The 20845-nt window shown below is 51.3% G+C and overlaps 1 protein-coding gene across 1 annotated transcript in view; it reads left to right on the top strand.

The window, feature by feature from the left end:
* ATP2C2 (ATPase secretory pathway Ca2+ transporting 2) overlaps positions 1 to 15911 on the top strand; it is a 59424-nt gene extending 43513 nt beyond the window's left edge. Inside the window, exons 12-27 of the mRNA XM_077891035.1 lie at positions 373 to 497; positions 630 to 727; positions 1567 to 1668; positions 2757 to 2846; positions 3709 to 3810; positions 6045 to 6201; positions 7434 to 7604; positions 8354 to 8451; positions 8531 to 8581; positions 9524 to 9690; positions 10911 to 10979; positions 11074 to 11190; positions 12581 to 12728; positions 13899 to 13997; positions 14156 to 14297; positions 15558 to 15911. Coding sequence (XP_077747161.1) covers positions 373 to 497; positions 630 to 727; positions 1567 to 1668; positions 2757 to 2846; positions 3709 to 3810; positions 6045 to 6201; positions 7434 to 7604; positions 8354 to 8451; positions 8531 to 8581; positions 9524 to 9690; positions 10911 to 10979; positions 11074 to 11190; positions 12581 to 12728; positions 13899 to 13997; positions 14156 to 14297; positions 15558 to 15676 — 1855 coding nt within the window. The 3' untranslated portion in view covers positions 15677 to 15911. The remainder of the gene's footprint in view (positions 1 to 372; positions 498 to 629; positions 728 to 1566; positions 1669 to 2756; positions 2847 to 3708; positions 3811 to 6044; positions 6202 to 7433; positions 7605 to 8353; positions 8452 to 8530; positions 8582 to 9523; positions 9691 to 10910; positions 10980 to 11073; positions 11191 to 12580; positions 12729 to 13898; positions 13998 to 14155; positions 14298 to 15557) is intronic.
* Positions 15912 to 20845: the final 4934 nt, after the last annotated feature.

A 20845-nucleotide genomic window follows, 5' to 3' on the forward strand; every position in this document is an offset into this window, starting at 1 on the left:
TCCACTTCCCACTTATTGCCTAATTCTGGAAATTCCTTTCGTAGGACCCAAAGACCTTTCTGTTTAATAAATGACAGTAATTTAAGTGCAAAAGTAAAGAGGCAAAACAACTGAGAGACTAATTTATGCTAAAGGGTGGATATCTGATAGGGGAGGTCCCTTCCCAAGAGCTGGGTTTTGCAATAGGAGAACTTAGAGCCATGGATGCTGAAGGTGACAGGTGCATCATGGTATTGGGAACAGAGACTAGAATGGGGGCATTGGGGACACCTGAGACATGCCTCAACAGGTGAAAGTATTGGCAACCCCAGCTGGGATTCATGTGATCCTTAAGAGCATGTTAAAGATGACCTGTCTGGCCTTTTGATCCAGCCTGGCAGTGGCTGCCATTCCTGAGGGTCTGCCCATCGTTGTCACGGTTACTCTGGTCCTAGGAGTGCTGCGGATGGCCAAGAAGCGGGTCATCGTGAAGAAGTTACCAATTGTGGAGACGTTAGGTAAAGGACCATCCTGGTTGAAATCTTGTAAATGGGATCGACTAGGTGGTGGTTCGGCCTGGGTGTTTCATTAGCCTAAGAATTAACGGTGATGGGTTCTCTTTCCTCTGAACTGGGGTCTTCTTGTGCCAGGTTGCTGCAATGTCATCTGTTCGGATAAGACAGGGACTCTGACCGCCAATGAGATGACCGTCACCCAGCTGGTGACATCTGACGGGCTCCATGCCGAGGTGAGTCCCGTGCCGAGGACAGCTGTCTACCTTCAGACCCTTTCCTTCCTAAAAGAATCTTCCAGAAAGCAATAAGGAAGAAATAAAAATGGGTTATTCTACAATTTCCTTGCTACAAACAGCAGCAAGGAACACAACTGAGTTGAGCCAGCTTTTTTTTTTTTTTTTTTTTTTTTGTAATTACCTTTTAACAATAACCACATCGCATAATGTAGAAGCGGGAAAGCAGTTGCCCCTAACCGCCTGTGATAAACTAACCATGACAGTCCCTTTGGGTTTTTCAATCTCTCTCCTCTGTGTGGCACAAGTTGTAAGCTCCCCGAACGTGCCGTTTTGCGTCCTGTGACGTTTTTCCTAAAACTTCCAGAATAAGGTGTGAAAAATGACATCTCACAGGCCAGGGCCTGTTTTCATAAATAGGATTTCGCTGGCAGGCCGGCATACCCTTTGGCTTCTGCACTGTATATCGACGGTCACAGAGCCGAGGGGTTGTGACAGATTGCATGGCCTGCAAGAGGCTGATGTATTTGCTCTCTGGCTCCTTAAGGGGAAGTTTGCCCACCTCTGTTCTAGAACATAAGCTCTCTTCTGTGATATTACCTCGTTTTCTTAACCATTATTTTCTCATTAAGGAAGTTTACTGCAATTGCTAAAGCGTGGCACTTAGGGAGTTTTCTGATCAATACACAACATGCAGGGAACATCCTCATGCCTTAAGCCTTGCTCGTGGATAGGATTATGTCCTTGGGGGTAGGTCCCCCAGAAAAGAGATGATGGGACAACCAGGGGAGTGTATTTTTGACACGTGCTGACATCCCCTCTGCGGCTTTGCCCTGCAGGTCAGCGGAGTTGGGTATAATGGCAAAGGGACCGTCTGTCTGTTACCCTCCAAGGAAGTCATTAAGGAGTTCAACAATGTCTCAGTGGGGAAATTAGTAGAGGTGAGTGTCAAAGCCTCATGGTGGAAATATGCATTTAGAAGTTGCTGATAGGTGTTCTCTCTGAAGAGAGGGTTCTTGGTGACGACTGGGCCATATCCTCGGAGTCAGGGGTCACAGTGGCCCAAAGAGAGGATCTAGAGCCCTCTGTAATCATCCCTGCCTGCCAGAAAGGCTTTATTTTATTTTTTAGTTTTTAAGATTTTATTTATTCATGAGATACACAGAGAGAGAGGCAGAGACATAGGCAGAGAGAGAAGCAGGCTCCGGTGGAGAGCCTGATGCAGGACTCATTCCCGGGATCCCAGGATCACAACCTGGGCCACTGAGCCACCCAGGCATCCTCAGAAAGGCTTTAAAGAGATGCCTGCAGGACGCCTGGGTGGCTCAGCGGTTGAGCGTCTGCCTTCACCTCAGTTCATGATCCTGGGGTCCTGGGATCGAGTCCCACGTCAGGCTCTCCACATGGAGCCTGTTCTCCCTCTGCCTGTGTCTCTGCCTCTCTCTGTGTGTGTGTCTGTAATGAATAAATAAATAAAATCTTAACAAAGAGAGAGAGAGGGAGAGAGAGAGATGCCTGAATAGAGAAGGTGCTTGATGAATGTTGGAAAATGAGCCTGTTTTGATTGTCAATATGAGTAGTATGAGCCATAACTCAGGCCTCCCACATGCCGAGTGCCCTTGTTGGTCCAAATCGAGCCATTGTCTAACGAGCTCATAGAGGTGACAAGAGTGCCCCAAACCAGCCAGCCATCTAATTTCAGGACACTTTGTCGTGGAAAACCATACCTATTAGCAATCACTCTATCACCCCAGCCTCCCTGCCTGCCCCCTATGATATAAGCTTACAAGGGTCTTTGTAAGGATCAGAGCTCAGAAGTCAGTAAATATTTATGGTGTTTGTTTTGAAGAGCGGGGACTCTGATGTATTTTGAAGAGTAAATCTTGTCCCTCGCCCCCACCCCAAGCCCCCATCCCCAACATGGGTCAAGCCTTCAGCATGTGACTTTTCCACATGCCTGAGTGAGCCCAGGCTCAAGGGTGCCAGCTCCAAATAGTAACTACAGACCTTCGGAAATCCCCGCTTTCAGGCAGGCTGTGTGGCCAACAACGCTGTCATCAGAAAGAACACCGTGATGGGACAGCCCACGGAAGGGGCCCTGATTGCTCTGGCCATGAAGGTAGGGATGCCTTTTTTTTTTTTTTAAGATTATATTTATTCATGAGAGACACAGAGAGAGGTAGAGACACAGGCAGATGGAGAGGCAAACTCCATGCAGGGAGCCCAATGCGGCACTTGATCCCAGGACTCTAGGATCACGACCTGTACTGAAGGCAGATGCTCAACCACTGAGCTACCCAGGCACCCGGTAGGGATGCTTCGATGGTCTGTGCTGGGAGTTCTTCCCCTTGGGACTGAATTAGCAGAATTCGAGCTCATGTCTGGGCAAATGAGGAATGGGAAAGTTTAGTAATAATGGGAGAGAGTGGCCCCAAACATCCTCAGGCTGTCACTGAGATGCCAGGTAGCTTTGGAACATTCTGTAGGCCTCTAACCCTTCCTGGCCATCCCATAAGAATCCTTGGGTGCCCCGTGGCTCAGACCCTATGGAGGTGCCGGGGAGATAGAGCAAGAAATGCAACCCGCCTGGTGGCCCCCCAGCCTCCCTCCAGGAAAGACCCCTTCCTTTTAGTGTATTTGACTGATTGTAGGGCTCCGCAGTCAGACCCTGAGTCTGGAACTTGGCAGAAATGCCTCCATTCTGTGCCCAGTTCCAGGTGCAGAATGGTGATGGGTGGTGGGCTGGTGGGGTGCCAGAGCTGTTGTGGAGACCAAACTGGTTCTGCTCCTGGAACAAGAGAAATGAGACCTTTTTTCCTTGGTGGGACGTTGGAAAGCAAGTGGCCTTTTTCTGTGAGCTACATGCTTGGATTTCTCATCAGCCACAAATGGTTTGAATAATGACTAATTTAAGTGAACTGAGCTTTGCACAGAAATTGGTTTAGGATGACTCACTGGAAGCTTGCATTTTATTATCCTAGATGGACTTAAGTGATATTAAAGATTCATACGTGAGAAAAAAAGAAATTCCATTCAGTTCAGAGCAGAAGTGGATGGCAGTGAAATGCAGCCCCAAGAATGAGGTGAGTTTGCTTCTCTGCCCCCTCCCACCCTCTCCCTACACCCCAAAGAAAGGAAAATTCTCAAGGGAGAGAGTTTAAAGCTCCCAGCTTCTTCTACAAAGTTTCAAATACATGAAAATACAGTTGATAGCCATTAGACTTTTGATTATCTTGGGTTCTTTTCTGAGATTTTTGTCTGAAACAGTAGGTCTCAAAGTTCCTGGACCAGCAACATCCCCTGGGAATTTGCTAAAAATGCAGATTCTCAGGCTCCACCCAGAACCTCTGAGTCAGAAATATCAGGAATGCGGCATGCCAGGGTGCTCAGTTAGTCAAGCATCCGACTCTTGGTTTCGGCCCAGGTCATGATCTCAGGGTCATGAGATCGAGCCCTGTGTCAGGCTCCATGCTGAGGCATAGAATCTGCTTCAGATTCTTTACTCTTCTTCTCCCTCCACCTTTGCTCCTCCCTCTGCTTATAATCATTCTCTCTCAAATAAATAAATAAAATCTTTAAAAAATATATATCAGGGGATCCCTGGGTGGCACAGCGGTTTGGCGCCTGCCTTTGGCCCAGGGCGCGATCCTGGAGACCCGGGATCGAATCCCACGTCGGGCTCTCGGTACATAGAGCCTGCTTCTCCCTCTGCCTGTGTCTCTGCCTCTCTCTCTCTCTCTCTCTCTGTGACTATCATAAATAAATAAAAATTAAAAAAAAAAAAAATATATATATATATATATATCAGTCATGGAGCCAGTAACCTGTGTTTGCTGGGAATTTTGATGTGTGCTCCCACTGTGAACACCAACCTCCTTGCTAACTTGGGGGTTCTTTTTCACACCCTGGCACCGAGTTCCTTACAGGTATGAGCACCTTTAATTGTCACCAGGTGGGGACAGTCCTTCCTTCCTGAAGGGCGGAGATCAGGAGGTGCATCCCAGCACCCACCACAGATGGTGTGAACAATGAGCTCACGCATCACACGTACGCACATAGGCACGTGCATGTGTGTGTGTGTGTGTGTGTGTGTGTGTGCACCTGCTATGAGTGACCAGAGGAACATACACCAAATTACTCCTGGTTATCCCTGAGTGGGGATTAAAGCTGAGTTCTTCCCCTCTTTTTCTTTTTTTAACCTTCTGTAGCTTTTCAGATTTTCTACGATAAAAGGGTCTTTTAAAACGTTTTGTATTGCCTGCCACCTTTTCCTCCAGCTCTTTATTTCCCTCCCTTTCTGGAACCTGTCACGTCTTGCTCATGCCGAGATCCCTCCTCTCTTACTCAGGGCAGTGGGCAGGTTGGCCAGCGCGTTCCAGGCCTCTGCCACAAATGGATGAGTGTATGGATCTTCTCTGCTTAAAAGGGGTTACAGATTTTTTAAATGTTTTAATACCTTCAGATCTTTTCTTTCTCCCTCCCTAAAGACAATGGTAATATATTCTCATATAAATAAACTATAGAAATACAACTTTAAAAATGGAAGCTTCTTTTAATTCTACTCCTCCTCGCTCCTGACCCATCACCCCTGCCCCAAGGTAACCCCCCAACAGTCTGAGATGGAATATTCCAAGTTCTAAATATGCACATAGCAACATATGGGGTGGTTGTTTTAAAACTAGGTCGTGCTGTATATAGTATTTATAATTTGCTTTTTTTCCCTTACGGTGGTATCTTTGACATCTTTCCCTATCAATTCATAAAGCTCATTCCCTGCATACCATGAGCATTCAGGCTTTGTGCTAATGCTGGGGACAGAGTGTGACCCACACTGGCACAGTGCCTTCTGCACGGAGCTTGCCGTCTATGGAAGACAGAGCCTAAATATACAGGGAAAACGGTTAGGGGCTTGTTTGGGTTCCTTTTTATGAGGCACCACGTGGAGGGGTGAACAAAACAGAAATGGCACCTGCCCTCGGGAGGCAGCAGTCCAACTTGGATGTCTAGCAATCAGTCCTACACATACAAGTGTAACAGGGCCTGGGGTAGGACCGATTAACGGAATGCACGGGATGCTCTCGGTGACCTCAACAAGGGACTTCACGTAGAGGGGCATGTGGATCGAGAGTCAGCCTCAATCCTCCTATGGGCTGTGCATATCCTATCATGTGGCTTTCCTGTAATTTAGCCTGTCCTGTATTGATGAGCACTAATGGTCCACTAAAAATCGCCCCACCATGACCATCTCTGTGTGCAGGAGTTGAGGGTCACCATGAGCCAAGGCATCCAATGACAGTGGCCTTTTTTCTTTTCCAAGGACCAGGAAGACATTTATTTCATAAAGGGGGCCTTTGAAGAAGTGATTAATTACTGCACCATGTACAACAATGGAGGTATCCCCCTGCCACTGACACCCCAGCAGAGATCCTTCTGGCAGCAGGAGGAGAAGAGGATGGGTTCACTCGGCCTGCGTGGTCAGTACCTTCTGCCCCCAGCCCCGAGCTTCGGGTTGGCGCGTCACACTGACTCTTCAAGTGCATTAATGTGGGGTTCTTAGTAATTGATCGGAATGGCAGGCAGGCAGTGTGCTAATGAAAGTAAAGCAAATGTGGAATCCATGGTCAGATGAAGGACAGGGAGCCCCCCAGCCCATCCCAGCCACCAAACGACCCCTGTTAGTCCAGACGTGGCTCGTGTGTGAGAAAGGCTGGAGCCTTTCTCCTGAGTTTTCTCAGGCAGATGAATGAGGCGTACTAGAAACATTAATTTTCCTGATTGGTCTTCTTGCTTGTTGCTTACTCTCAGGAAAACCCAAAGCTCTTGTAAAATCAAGGCAGACATTTAATTCCTTGGCCATTTCCAATCTTCTGCACCAGGGACAGCGGCTTCCCTGGCGAGCTAGCTGAACATGAAAACGCACATTGCCCATAGCGCCATTGGTCGGCCTGTCCGTTGCCAGAGAAAGTATTTAAAAACACTCGGGAACTCACTCGTATACTCTCTGGGGAAAATGAGATGCTTTGGGCTGGGTGCCAGTTGCCTTGGTTTTTCCCTTCAGGAAACCGAAATGATAAATTGCCAGCAGATTGCTGACAAGTGCGCAAGGTGAGGATGTCACAGTGTGCGGAGATGCAGCTTAGCGGGGTGGGGAGGAATGAATGACACTATGCCAACTAGCACAGGGTGTCTACACCACTGGCTCGGGACACTGCCACCACTGTCACAGGGCCACAGCGCCGCCCCGCTCCAGTAGCTGGAAGGTGATGCAGTGAGGTCAGTTCTCACAACACCCCCTCTCGGAACACCTGTCCCTAGGAGCCTGGCCTGGCTTCTGTGCCACCGAAACAGGGTCAAGGCCAGGATGAGCCAACAGTCAGAGTACTCTTACCTGCAGTGCCCTCCTGTGCATTTTCTTCCCCTGGGGCAGGTGACAATACGAGAGACAAAAAACCATTGGAAATGTGCCACTTCACAGATTTCCTTCTGGCCACTCTCATTGGGGTGCGGTTGGCATGTAGACCACCGGTGGACAAATGTCTTGCTTTCTGCTGGTCAGGTTTCCTCTCCTAGCTTGGGGCCGGCCTTCAAGAGCTGCTGCCCCTCACAGGCACAGAGGGACGTGGGATGCGGAAGGGCTGGGCTGACTGAGGCCACCATCGCCCCTTGGCCCCCGGTGGACCTTCTGTGGCTCTGGGTCTCTCCTCAGTGCTGGCCCTGGCTTCTGGGCCCGAGCTGGGGAAGCTGACTTTTCTGGGTCTCGTCGGGATCATCGACCCTCCGAGGGCTGGCGTGAAGGAAGCGGTGAAGGTTCTCTGTCAGTCGGGAGTGTCGGTGAAGATGATAACAGGCGATGGCCTGGAGACTGCCTCAGCCATAGGTAAGCAGGGATGGCGGGGTTGGGGGGGCTTGCCAGGACTGCACACGGTGACCATGACCTTTCACAGGCCAGCGCTCTGCCTTCAGAGACTGTCGGCCCTAAAATGTTGGCAGGCCCTCCGAAGGGGGCGGAGCCCTTGCGACCCCTGACAACCTCGCAAGGGGGGGGGAGGGGGGGGCTTTCATTCTCGAGCTCACTTCCTCTTCCCAGGCAATGCCATTCCCCAAGTTTACCCCTGGGCGGCTTGTGCCATGAGCTGTGGGCCCTTGGCACGTCACTGAGCCACTCTGACCTCCCGGCTCTTCGTCTGCAGAGGGCTAGCTAGCAACCCTCCTCCTGTAATTCGACTTAACGCTGTAATGAGGGCGTCACACCTTGCTTTCCTCCCCACTGTGTCTCAAGGCGCCCGGCACCGTGAACAGATCAGAGGCTCTGGAATCAGACAAAACCACGCCTGGTTCCAGCATCGCCACTCAGCAGCTCTGTGACCTTGGGGAAATCCCTTCTTCCCTTCCCTCACCTTTAGAGCAGGGATAACGGGGCCTCTGTGGGAAGGTACTTCCTTGGATGGAGTTGAGACCGTGTGACGTAGCAGGTGCTTGGTGGCTGGTGGCTGCCGAGGCTTTTCTTCTTGTCATTCTCTGTGGCCCAGGCAGGGACTGAGGTCACACGGTGGAGTGAGGGGCGGGCACGGGAGCAGTCTCAGGCTTGGGAGCAAGCCCTCAGAACGGATTCTCTGTACCATGCAGGAAGGAACATCGGCCTGTGCAACGGGAAGCTGAAAGCCATGTCCGGGGAAGAGGTGGAGAGCATGGAGCAGGAGGAGCTGGCCAACTGCATCGGGAAGGTGGGGTCCTCCCGGGGGGCGGGGGGAGAGTGTCAGCTCCGTGGTCACCAACTCTGCTCTTCTGTGCCTCTGTATCCAGGTATCTGTCTTCTTCAGGACCAGCCCAAAGCACAAGCTCAAAATCATAAAGGTAAGCTGTGGGCCTCATCTGTCCTTCAGGGTCAGTCCAGGACGATGGCGGTGGCTCTGCTCCAGGGAGTGACCCGGGGCCGGAGTTGGCGGGAGCCTCGGCCAGCCTTAAACAGCGGGTGGGGAGCAGAACAGAGGGACATTTGCCATGTTCACCAAAAACAGGAGTGGGAATTACATGGTGCAGAGGGAAAAACAGAAAGCAACAAGCCTCCACTAGTCAATGCTCTTTGGCATCGTTCTTGCTACTTACCTGCAGGCCTCAGTTCCCCTGTCTGTAAACTGGGGGCAGTATGGGTGATGTTGGCTAGATGTCGGCTACTTCACAAGGCTGCTGAGAGGGTTATAGGAGGCCAGGCTGCGAAGCTCCTGGCGCAGAGCCTGGCACCCAGCAGGTGCCTAGCAGGGAGTTGATGTGGTTTTTTGCTGGTGCCAGGAGGAGGGCCCTATGGGTGTGCCCTGTCTCCTGCACGTGGGCACTAGAAGATGCACTCTGTAGCTCTCTCCTATTTTATCCTTTATGCCATTTTCAGGGTTTTTAGTTCTAGGGAGTAAATCTCCATGCACGTTATTCCTAAGAGAAAACATTCATACTTATTGGGCACCGCGTGGTCTCAGGGGTAAGCTGTTGACTTTTACTTCTTAGTGGAGACGGACAACACGAATAAGCCTTCACTATGGGCTTGGTGCCGTCACACCCGCCTTCTTACTGTAGCTCTCACAGAAGGAGGGACGGTCACCCCCACTTTGCAGATGGAGAAGCTGAGGTTGAGAGGTTCAGGGCTTACTCAGTTCCCACAGCGGCAAGTGTGAGCGGGGCTGGGATTCAGACTTCAGCCAGCTGACTCCAGAGAGGCGCCTCTGCTGTCGGCCGTGTGATGGGAGAGCCAGAGCATCCAGAGGGAAGGAAAGAAGGTTCTTCACTCATCTCTTCTTTCCAAAGGCTTTACAGGAATCAGGGGCGATCGTGGCCATGACAGGGGATGGGGTGAATGACGCAGTCGCCCTGAAGTCTGCGGACATCGGGATTGCCATGGGGCAGACGGGGACAGATGTGAGCAAAGAGGCTGCCAACATGATCCTGGTGGACGATGACTTCTCGGCCATCATGTAAGTTGCTCAGTAGCTGGGTTTTTTTTTAGTGGCAGAAAGTCCTGGGGTAACCAGCTGCCCCCCCCCCCCACCGGCATCTGTTGTGCTAGAGATAGGAGTGTCCCAGGCCCATAGGGCACCCAAGGGGATGTTACAGACAACATGCAGCAGACCCTGCTTGCAGCCTGAGGGTGCATCTGACGGGAAAGCCAGGATCAGGGGCACTGATGGAGGCACATGCCAGCGGGCCTGCTGCGGCCCCATTTATGGGAAAAGCCTAGACGGCCCTAGGAGGAGTACGACAGGGGCATTAAAATCATGTCTTGAGGAATATATCAAAGACATGGAAATGCTCACGCTGCAGTGTTAAGTGAGGGGGAGAAATGTCTGCGTCCCTGGCACTGATGTGATCTCGAGCTGCCAAGATGACAGGGCGCCTGTTCTCTTGTGTCGCTTTTTTCTGTTTTCTTAATAAAGTTGCCTGCCCTCTAGCTCCAATTTTAATTAGTTCTAATGAAGTCTTTCCTCATATGTGAATTTAAATAATTCGGGTTGGGAGAAAATTTTGCTCAAGCCTGGTACCAAAAATCTGAACAAAAATTGAAGTTTGGGGTGGTTTCTGACTTTACAGAAGGAGGCTTTTCTTTATAAATGGATGCACCATAGGAATCCTTAGCATGCTTCTCCCTTAGGGGGTGAAAAAAGTCATAAGATGCAGTTAATAAGTAACTGTAATTTTAGTTCTTCAAAAAAATTTTAGGAGAAAAAAAAGGGCTAAGCAGTATTCTGTGTTAGTGACTCTAGATCAAGTTTTTTAAAGGACTTTTGCAGAGTTTTCAAAAAATACAATAGAGGTTAAAACTTCCTGATTCTCTCCCCTCTTGCCATGCCCCTGCGTCTGATTAGCAGGTTGGATTGCTGTGCCTCTTGTGGGTGAATCAGCGAGGTGTGTTAGGTGCTTCCGGAGTCCCAGGCTTGGGTGGGAGGATGATGTACAGTTCTTGGACAGAAGGGTGATCTTTTGGGCTGGCAGTCCAGTCCCCAGTGCCTGGTGGTGCCGGGCAGGGCGTCATCACCTCTGCTGATGTGTCCTGAGCATGCCAGCGAGAGGAAACAGAGCAGTGGCCAAGCATGAGGGCATCTTTGGTGACACAGTCGCTTCCTTCAGGGCTGGCGGAGGTACCTGAACCCTTCCACCCGACCCTCTTTGTGAATAAACGCCCTCTCCTCTCTTGCAGGAATGCGGTGGAGGAAGGCAAGGGGATTTTTCATAACATCAAAAACTTTGTCCGCTTTCAGCTGAGCACGTAAGTCAAGGCCAGCCTTTCTCCCAGTGCCGTCGGGTGCCGCGTGCGTGTCTGGCAAGCGGCCATGGACAGTCCCTGTGTGTGTGCCCCGCAGGAGCATCTCAGCCTTGAGCCTCATCACTCTATCCACCGTGTGCAACCTGCCTAGCCCCCTCAATGCCATGCAGATCCTGTGGATCAACATCATCATGGACGGGCCACCAGCGCAGAGGTGAGATGCCATTTCCACCAGGCTCTGCCCACCTCTGCAGCTTCGGGCCCCTGCTCAGAGCACGGGTGCAAACACAGCCGCTGTCCCTTGGAGTCTAGAAGACTTGAGTGTGGTCCACGGGGGTTGTGGAGGGTGGGGAGACAGCCAGCGACGTGCCCTGGGCATGGGAGGAAGCGCCTTCGTGGGCAGCCAGGGTTGATGGGGGGAAGCTCTCCCGGTGCGGCTCCATGGCTCAGCCCTTCTCCTCCAGTCACCACCTCTGGGAAGTCCTCCCTGATTACTCTAACAGCAGCCTCCTGGCTCTCATTCACCTTACCTTGCTTTAATTTTCCCTAATGAAGAAAATATACACATAGGTCCTTGTTTATCTGATTGTGATCCATCTCCCCTCCGGCAGAGTTTGTGGGTTTGTTGACTGTAGTATCCCAGCTCCTAGACCAGTGCTTGGCACCCCGTAGCTGACTGGGGAAGTTATTTGCTGGATGGATGAGAAGGCAGTGTGAGGCTGGCTGGATGGTGCCGGAGAAAGTATGACCTCGGGAGTCGGGGAAACCGGCCTCCACGAGCAGGGAGGCACTGCACTGTGTTTGGGCACAGGGTATGTGTGGTTTCAGCTGATTATTATTTATTGATACATAGTATCTATGTTACCACTTCAGTATCACCTGTTACAGCTGCCAAGGGCAAGAGCCCTACTTTGTGTCCACCCCCTCCCCCACCCTGCCCCAGGGGAGGGTGCCTCTTACCTGTGGGAACAGGGCCAGGGGTGCCACGGGGCCTCCCCCAGCCCACTTACCCCTCAGCGCCCCCCACACCGCCTGCTGCTGGTTGAGCCCTAATCCTGCTATTTCACAGCTGGCTGGGGGCGGGGGTCCCTCCGCCCATGGGGGGCTCTGTGGTGGGCAGGGCGTGGATCCCATTTCTCCAGCCCGCTAGAGGTCCCCTGGTGATAGAAGCTGCCCGGGCATGAGGTAGGGGGACTCGGGGTGCTTCCAGGACCTCGGTGTGGCCAGCCCTGAGGGAGGTTTTCCTTCCCCATGCTCAGGGAGGGATGGAGGGGGTAGGGCTCCCCATAGGGCCCAGGCTGAGGGTGGAGACCGTGGAAGGAGCTGGACAGTTGGTTAGGGCAGAGGAGGTGAGGGGCGGGCATCCAGCGCAGAGATGTCCCTGTAAGCATGGGATCAGCCCAGGCTCACGTGGACTGCCCAAATGTGCTCGGCCCAAGGTCCCCCGGACCCTCCCGGCACTGGCCGGGCCTCCGGAGCTGACCTGAGAGCCTGGAAAGCTCAGCACTCCACCTCAGGTGTGCTTGCCCAGCCGCCACCCGGCTGTTTGACATGACCCTTCCCAGTGGTTTGTGTCAAGGTGCCCCGTGCCTTGTTCCTCACAGCCTGGGGGTGGAACCAGTTGACAAAGACACCCTCCAGCAGCCACCACGGAACATCAGGGACACCATCCTCAGTAGATCCCTCATCCTGAAGATCCTCCTGTCAGCTGCCGTCATCATCAGTGGGACCCTCTTTATCTTCTGGAAGGAGGTGAGCCAAGTCCTCACTGGCTCGCTTGGCCAGGATGGGCTAAGCCCCTGTGCAGGGAGACCCGGGGCCGGGGGTGTGTGCAAAGCATTGGGGATGGTCCCTGCGTGGGTGTAGGGCTTGGGTTCCCATGGGGGGAGACACATGTACATGTAGAGGGGGCAGGGGGCAGACAGGGCAGAAGGATAGGAGGCCTCCTGGGCACGTGGAGGAAATCAGGTTTTACTCCAAACGAGACTTGATGATGCTTCCTCCTGTCACCAAGAAACAATTAGTAATCTATAAAAGGTAGTACTTGTTTCCTGGAGGTGATGATTTGTGGGACTTCATGGGTCACCTGTTGGTGGCCCCCGTGCCAACATTCAGTGCTCTAGCTGGAGAGCCGGGCAGGTGCCACGTGCAGGAAGGAGGATGGGACACGGGGCCACCTCTGGGTTTCTCCAGCCTCGCCCCCAGAGGAGCGGCTTTGCTTTTCCCCAAATTCTCAACTACCTGGGGAGGTGGTGAGGCCCCACCTGTACCCAGCCTGTGTGCTAGAAGAGGACCCAAACCCTCCTGTGCTCCCACAGCAGCGTCACCCTCTCTGGGACCTTGTAGGAAATGCAGATTCTGGGGCTTTCCCCACGACTGTGGAGTCGGGCTCTCACTCATGCCCCCCAGTGGAGTCCACAGAGACCCCTAGTCCAGCATGCAAGCCCAGGTGGGAAGGGGTCACCTCCACCTCCCCTCCAGGCCTGGCCCTACGATGTCAAGGGGAATGAGACCCTGCCACGGGTCGGAGCAGCAGAGCCAAGAGCCAGGGAGGGTGTGTCATCTAGGAAGTGATGTTCTGCTCTGTGGATGTAGCTGAAGCAGTGTCATCTCCCAGGAAGCAATGTCACCTGCTGGAGGAAGGGGCATTCCCTTTATCTGTGCAAGGGAGCCTGGCTGGAGCATGGGGGGCAGCCACAATCCCTGAGGAAGGGCTGCTGGCCCCTCCACCTGCCGGGGTTGGCTGGGTTGGGGGGTCGTGAAACATGTCTCCCCTTACAAGACCGAGAGGAGGTTCAGGTCAGTTCCTAGTAAGGCCCCCGCTGGAGTTCCTGCTCCCTCTGGCTCTGGGTGAAGGACAAATTCATCTTGGGAAGCACATGCCCTCCCTGGACATGCTCATCCCGCGCCTTTGTGTTCCAGATCCCCGCAGACAAGGCCAGCACCCCGCGCACCACAACCATGACTTTCACCTGTTTTGTGTTCTTTGACCTCTTCAATGCCTTGACCTGCCGCTCCCAGGTGAGCCCAGGGCTGTCCTCCCCTCCCCTCCCTGCAGGACCCCTTCCTGTTCCCCGTGGGAAGTGCTGGGGCCAGGGTCCTAGCCACTCCGTGCCTCTGCTTGGATGGTGGCATCCGTGAATGTGACCCAGCCAACATGTGCCCTTCTGCCCCCACAGACCAAGTTGATATTCGAGATCGGCTTCCTCCGGAACCCCATGTTCCTGTACTCAGTGCTGGGCTCAATCCTGGGGCAGCTGGCTGTGATTTACGTCCCGCCCCTACAGAAGGTCTTCCAGACAGAGAACCTGGGTGCACTCGGTGAGTGGGAGGGGATGTTGGCGGGGGGGGGGGGGTAGTCCTCAGGGATCTGTGCCCTGCAGGGTACACTGGGTGGGAGGGCGATGTGATGGGGGCCTGGGGCACACAAGAACCATAGGAAGAGGCACCTCTGCCAGGAAGACCACCAAGGGCAGAAGGGGACGTGGCCTCCTGGAGGCTCAGAGTACACACGGCAGGTACAGCCAGGCCTGGGGCTGCCCCGGCGTGGGCATCACTCTGGGCTCATTCTGCCCCCCAACGGGTAGTGGGCTGGTGTGTCTTGGACACCCACTTACCTCAAGCCAGGGAGCAAGCCAGCTTGTGGTTCTTGCCAGAAAGAACATGGTTTTATGCCCGTGGCTGTCCCAGACCTGAGCACACCTGCCCAGGTATAGAATCCTGGGGCTCCCCTGCACCCCCACCCAGGCTGAGTGAGGAGCCAAGTGCTTTGCAATATGCCCTGGGTAATGGAGGCTCCTTCAACAGAAACAGAGCTGACCATCAGCAGAAGTGGGAAGAGGGGAAAGTCAGGGAGAGGAGGTCACCCAAGAAGCGACAGTAACCAGGGCCCCCGGTATGGGGTGAGCCGTGCCCTGGGCACATCCCCAGGCCATGACACAGGTCAGGTCTGAGGCAGTGGACACGGATGCACTGGAGCCCTTGGTGGGCAAGGCTCAGGACCACTTGTTCTTTCTTCCCCAAAATCTAGCAGCAGGGTCCTGTGGGCCCCGTAGGTGCCCTGCCGCTACAGGCAAGAAGTAAAAATTATGGCTGTTCCTCCCAACAGGGAATTAAGTCAGCTTTACCAAATCTCCAGGAATGCCCTGGATGGGGATGGTTTGGGCACCATGCTTGTAATGAATCGTTGGCAACGGGAGCCGGGGAAGGTTCTGACAGTAAGATCCTATGGGGTCAGCAGAGGTTCTAGGGATTGACCCCCTGCACAGGGAGCCCAAGGTGGAGATCGGGGCATCTGCCTTCAGGATAGGGGGGTTGAGGGTTCTGTTAAAGCCGAAGTGGGCAACACCCCGCACTTGGGCCCCCTGGAAAGGCAGGTGGTCCTTGTGGAGCTGGCTCTGTAGCATTTCCTGTCCTGGGTTGAGATTTGCTCCCGGGTCCTCCCCACTCACCTCTGCTATCTCTGTGACAACAGATAAAATGTAGAGAAGGAAGCCCAGGCTGTGGCCCTGCTGGGCTCAGCGCCTCTTCTGGGCAGCAGCCTGTGCTCTCTGACTCCTTTTTTCTTTCACCTTTTTGCAGATTTGTTGTTTTTAACTGGATTGGCCTCATCCGTGTTCATTTTGTCAGAGCTCCTCAAACTAGGTGAAAAATTCTTTTCCAGAGCCAAGAAAGCCCAGATTCACCAAGACGATGTATAGTGGACCCCACCTGTGTAAAATCCCTAAATAATCTCTATTTTTATGTGACTGTGGCCCTTCCCCCAACCCCTCTTCAGAGGGGTGCTTTTAGGACACTGTGCGGTAGGTCCCTCCCTCGGCTCTGCTTCTTGGAAAGCAGGACATCCGGCCTGTCTCTCCCCTGGGCTCTGGGCCGGGCCCAGACCGCACAGGGACACCCCGCTATTTATTAAATCACAGTGATTTGTATTAACTATATCTGCCTCCAGATTTGCGCCATGGCAGCCCCATTGTGAGGAAGACGGACTCGGGGGAGAAAGGGAAGGTCAGGGGTCTGGCCACGGGGCTGGGGCTGCTGGTGGGGCTTTGAATCACTTTGTGGAGTGCTGTGCCAGCGTCTGGTTAGTGTTTTCCAAAAGCGGCCAGGTGGGAAACCTACACAGCCTATTGTTCATGACCATGTCTGGGGGGGTGGGGGGCAGTCACACCCCGAGTGGCCTGAGCCAAGGCCCCATATTCTAAGGTGAACAGACAAGGGCCTTTGCCTCAGCAACCGGATCCAAAATCTTTCCCTGCTGCCTGAGGATGAGCCCCAGGACTAATCTTAAAGCAGCTCTGCCCTCCAAGCAGAAAGATGGTAGAGGGGGGCCAGGCTGGAAGGGACCAGGAAGGACCAGCAGCAAAACCCCGTGTGTGCTATAGCTGTAGCCACCACCCCCTGCCCACCCCAGGATTAGGGTTTTTTCCAAGGAACCCCAGGAGGATGGGCAGAGGAGAGACACAGACTTGTTTTAAGACACCAGTTCACGGGATGTGGGGCCAGCCAGTCCGCAGTGTTCAGGGCCAGCCAGTGGGCTGGAGGCTCCAGAGTGCATCCCTCCTTCCTGGGGATCCCAGGCCTTTCTCTTAAGCCTTCAATGGATTGGATGAGGCTCACCTACATTATAGAGGCAATCTGTGTTATTCAAAGTCTACTGATGCAAGTGTTAATCTCACAGGAACATCTAGACTGGTCTTTGACCAAACAGCTAGCCACCACAGCCTGGCCATATTGACACACAAAAGTAACCCTCTTGCCCAAACTGGCTGCCTAGGGCGAAGGAGGGCAGAGTGGACCCCTGCAGTTCCCAGGTAAAGTTCAGATTCCTCAGAAGGAAGATGTGTGGCCTGGGGTCGCTATCCTCCCTTCACAACCCCTGCAAGTGATAGTGGAGCTAAATGAGGGGACACACACACATCCTCCCAACAAAGAGATTATCTGGGGGGTCTGCCTGGAGAGGAAGCCATTCCTGCAGGGGTAATACCCACTCAGCAGCTGCCAAACCTTGATAACTCCTCCGAGGGGCAGGCCAACTCCTGCCACCTGCACAGCCTGGTGCACAGCATGGCTCTGAGTCAGGGGCATCTACAAGCATTGTCCTTCCCCTTAAAAATAAGAAGAACCAGGGTTGATTGATACCTACAGTAACAATATCAAAAAGTACTCTTATCCTTAATAAATACCATACAGAAATCATTAAATAAAATGCCATACAAAACAGCCCAAGGTGGATTGTCAACATAAAAGATAAAATAATCCATCGGGGATTAAAAACAGGAACAGGTAAAATCTTACTATACAGGACACAAAATACTAATCATAAAGTAAAATGGATAAATCAGACTATGCAACAGAAATGTAAACCTTCTTTTCAGCAATAGATAATAGACTGGAACAACGTTAAGCAGCTTAGCTTGATTCCCATTTATAGAACACTCAAGGGCAGAGGGACAGTCACCAAAATAAGAATAAGAAAGAGCAGCTACCAGTGAAGTCAAAGATTTTGGATTTTGAAAAAAAAATCAAATCAAAAGCTAGTTCTTTGAAAATATCAACAAAATGGCCAATCTTGCTAGAGGTCTATCAAAGGGAAAAAGATACAAATTGCCAAAATTAGCAAGGAAGGTGGTAGGTCACTCAGCCACCTCAAGATATTCTGACAGTAATACTAAGAATCTCATACACATAAATTTAACAAGTTAAAGGGAATCAACCCTTGAAAACCACAAACTACCATAACACACTGAAAATGCAGTAATCAGAGTAGTCCTAGAACTCACAATGACAGTGACATAGTTAAAACCATTCCCCAAAAAGGAGATCTTATGACTTTGGACAATAATCCAGAAGCAAGTTAATGAAGAAAAGATGATCATTTCAATAAATGGTGTTGGAACAATTAGACATCTACTCCTCAGAGAGCCACCCTTGACTCAGACCTCATGCCTTCCACAGAAGTTAACTCAATGAGCTACAAATGAAAACACAGAAGAGGGATCCCTGGGTGGCGCAGCGGTTTGGTGCCTGCCTTTGGCCCAGGGCGCGATCCTGGAGATCCAGGATCAAGTCCCACATCGGGCTCCCGGTGCATGGAGCCTGCTTCTCTCTCTGCCTGTGTCTCTGCCTCTCTCTGTGTGTGTGTGACTATCATAAATAAATTTTAAAAAATTTATTTATAAAAAAAAAAAAAAACACAGAAGAAAAGGAGGGGGGAAAAAATCTTTGGGATCCAGGGTTAGGCAGAGTTCTTAGGTATGACCCCACAAGACCATCCCTAAAAGATATGAAAACCTGAATACCCTCTAGTGGAATTACTGGATCATATGGTAATTCTATTTGTAACTTTTTGAGGGAACCAAATAAAATGAAAACACTAATTAAAAAAGATATATACCAAAAAAATTAAAAATAAAAAATAAAAAGATATATGCCCATGTTTATTGCAGCATTATTTACGATAGCCAAGACATGAAAGCAGCCCAGTGTCCATCCATAGATGAATGGATACAGAAGGTATGGTGTGTATATATATTATATACACACAATGGACTGTTAGCCATAAAAAGAATGAGATCTTGCCCTTTTGTTTTTTGAGAGAGTGACTGAGCATGTGCCTGTGCAGTGGGGAGGGGTGGAGAGAGAGCGCGCATCTTAGGCAGGTTCCATGCCTGGCACTGAGTCCAATGCGGGGCTCAATCTCACCACCCTGAGATCATGATCTGAGCTGAAATTAAGATTTAAACACTTAACCGACTGAGCCACCCAGACGCCCCGAGCATATTACTCAGCTATAAAAAGAATAAGATCTTGAGCCACCTGGGTGGCTCTGTCGGTTAAGTGTGGGACTCTCAATTTCAGCTCAGGTCATGATCCCAGGGTCCTGGGATCAAGCTCCATGTCGGGCTCCCTGCTCAGTGGGGAATCAGCTTCTCCTCACCCCGTACATCCTCTCTCTCTCAGAATCTTTTTTTTTAATTTTTATTTATTTATGACAGTCACACAGAGAGAGAGAGAGGCAGAGACACAGGCAGAGGGAGAAGCAGGCTCCATGCACCGGGAGCCTGACGTGGGATTCGATCCCGGGTCTCCAGAATCGCGCCCTGGGCCAAAGGCAGGCGCCAAACCGCTGCGCCATCCAGGGATCCCCTCTCTCTCAGAATCTTAAAAAAGAATGAGATCTTGCCATCTGCAGCAACATGGATGGACTTATCAGGTATAATGCTAAGTGAAATAAGTCAGAGAAAGACAAATACTGTATGATTTTGTTCATAAGTGCAACTTAAAAAACAAATGAACAAAGAACAAAAGAGACAAACCAAGAAACAGATTCTTACCTTTAGAGAACACACTGATGGTCACCAGAGGGGAGGGGTGTGGGGGATGGGGAGACAGGTGATAGGGATGAAGCACTTCACATAATGAGCACGGAATAATGTACAGAAGTGTTGAATCATGATACTGTAAAGCTGAAACTAATACCACACTGTATCTTAACCATACTGGAATTAAAAAATTTTTTTAGGTACACTGACCTTGATGAACACGGAGAAACATAGAATTGTGGAATCATATCATACATCTATGACTAATATAATGCTAAATTATACTTGAATAAAAAATAAGTGTTTAAAACTCCAAGGGGGGGGGAGAAAAATGATTAATTGAATTCCACCAAAAAGCAAAACATTTTGTGCAGGAAAGTCACTATTTGAGAGCATTAAAAAAAAAAAAAAAAAAAAGACTGGAAAACAAATATTTTCAAGTCACATATCCCAAAATGGACTTTAACCCAGAATATTTTTCAAAAACTTAAAATTTAACAGTAAACAAAAAAAGGAAATGGGCAAAAGTCTTGAAGTGAGTCTTCACCAAAGAGGACATGCAGACAGTGCAAAAGCACAGGAAAAGATGTGCCACTTAGCCCACAAGGAGATGTGCTACACCACCCACTAAAATAGCTCAGAACACACCAAGCATACTAGGTGCTGGCAAGGACGTGGAGCACCAAGAGCTCCTACACGGTGCTGGGGGACAGGTGTGTGCCATGGCCACCGGAGGACAGGCTGACCGCATCCTGTCAGGTTAAACACAGCTTAGCATGTGACCTAGCAATTCCGCTCCTAGGCACGGACCCTTAGGTGCACACACAAAAATCTGTACATAAGTGCTCGCAACAACTTCACCTGTAAGAGCCAGACCTTAGAACAACCCAAATATCTTTCTGTGGGTGAAGGGTGAAGGGACCCGGGAGTGCCACACGACAGAGTACCAGCCAGCCATGAGAAGTCGTACCCAGGATGGGTCTCCTGGGTCTGTCTCATGCTGAGTGAAAGAAACCAGTCTTCCTGGTTATGTACCGAATGGTTCCATGTCCCTAACATTCTCTGACAGGGTGACAGAGAACGGAGGGGAGGCTGCCAGGGTACAGGGTTAGGAAGTACATGACTATATGTGGGGGGGAACAGAAGGGAGTTTTGGGGGCAATGGAACAGTTCAGGCCAACAGTAGTGATGGTTTTGTGAATCCACACATGTGATAAAGTCTTAACAGGACTGGGGCCAGGGGACCCCCTCAGGCCACGCTCAGACTCGGTGATTCTCTAGAAGGACTCCCAGGGAGAGGCCGCCCAAGAGCTCTGTTCTTGGAACACCCCGAGATTCTGCCTTTTAGCTGCTTCTGACCTGCATCCTTCCCTGTAATAAGCCCGACCAACAGTACAATGGGTTTCACTGAGTTCTGTCTTTTTAGCAAATTGTCCAATCTGAGGGTGGTTTGGGGAACCCTGAGCTAGTAGTGGGTGTCAGAGGCTTGGGCAAACATTGCCAGCTGTAGCGCCGCACCCTTAGCCTTGACATTGCCCAAGAGCAGAT

The sequence above is a fragment of the Canis aureus genome, chromosome 3 (genome assembly GCF_053574225.1).
Source record: "Canis aureus isolate CA01 chromosome 3, VMU_Caureus_v.1.0, whole genome shotgun sequence".
Taxonomy (NCBI): domain Eukaryota; kingdom Metazoa; phylum Chordata; class Mammalia; order Carnivora; family Canidae; genus Canis; species Canis aureus.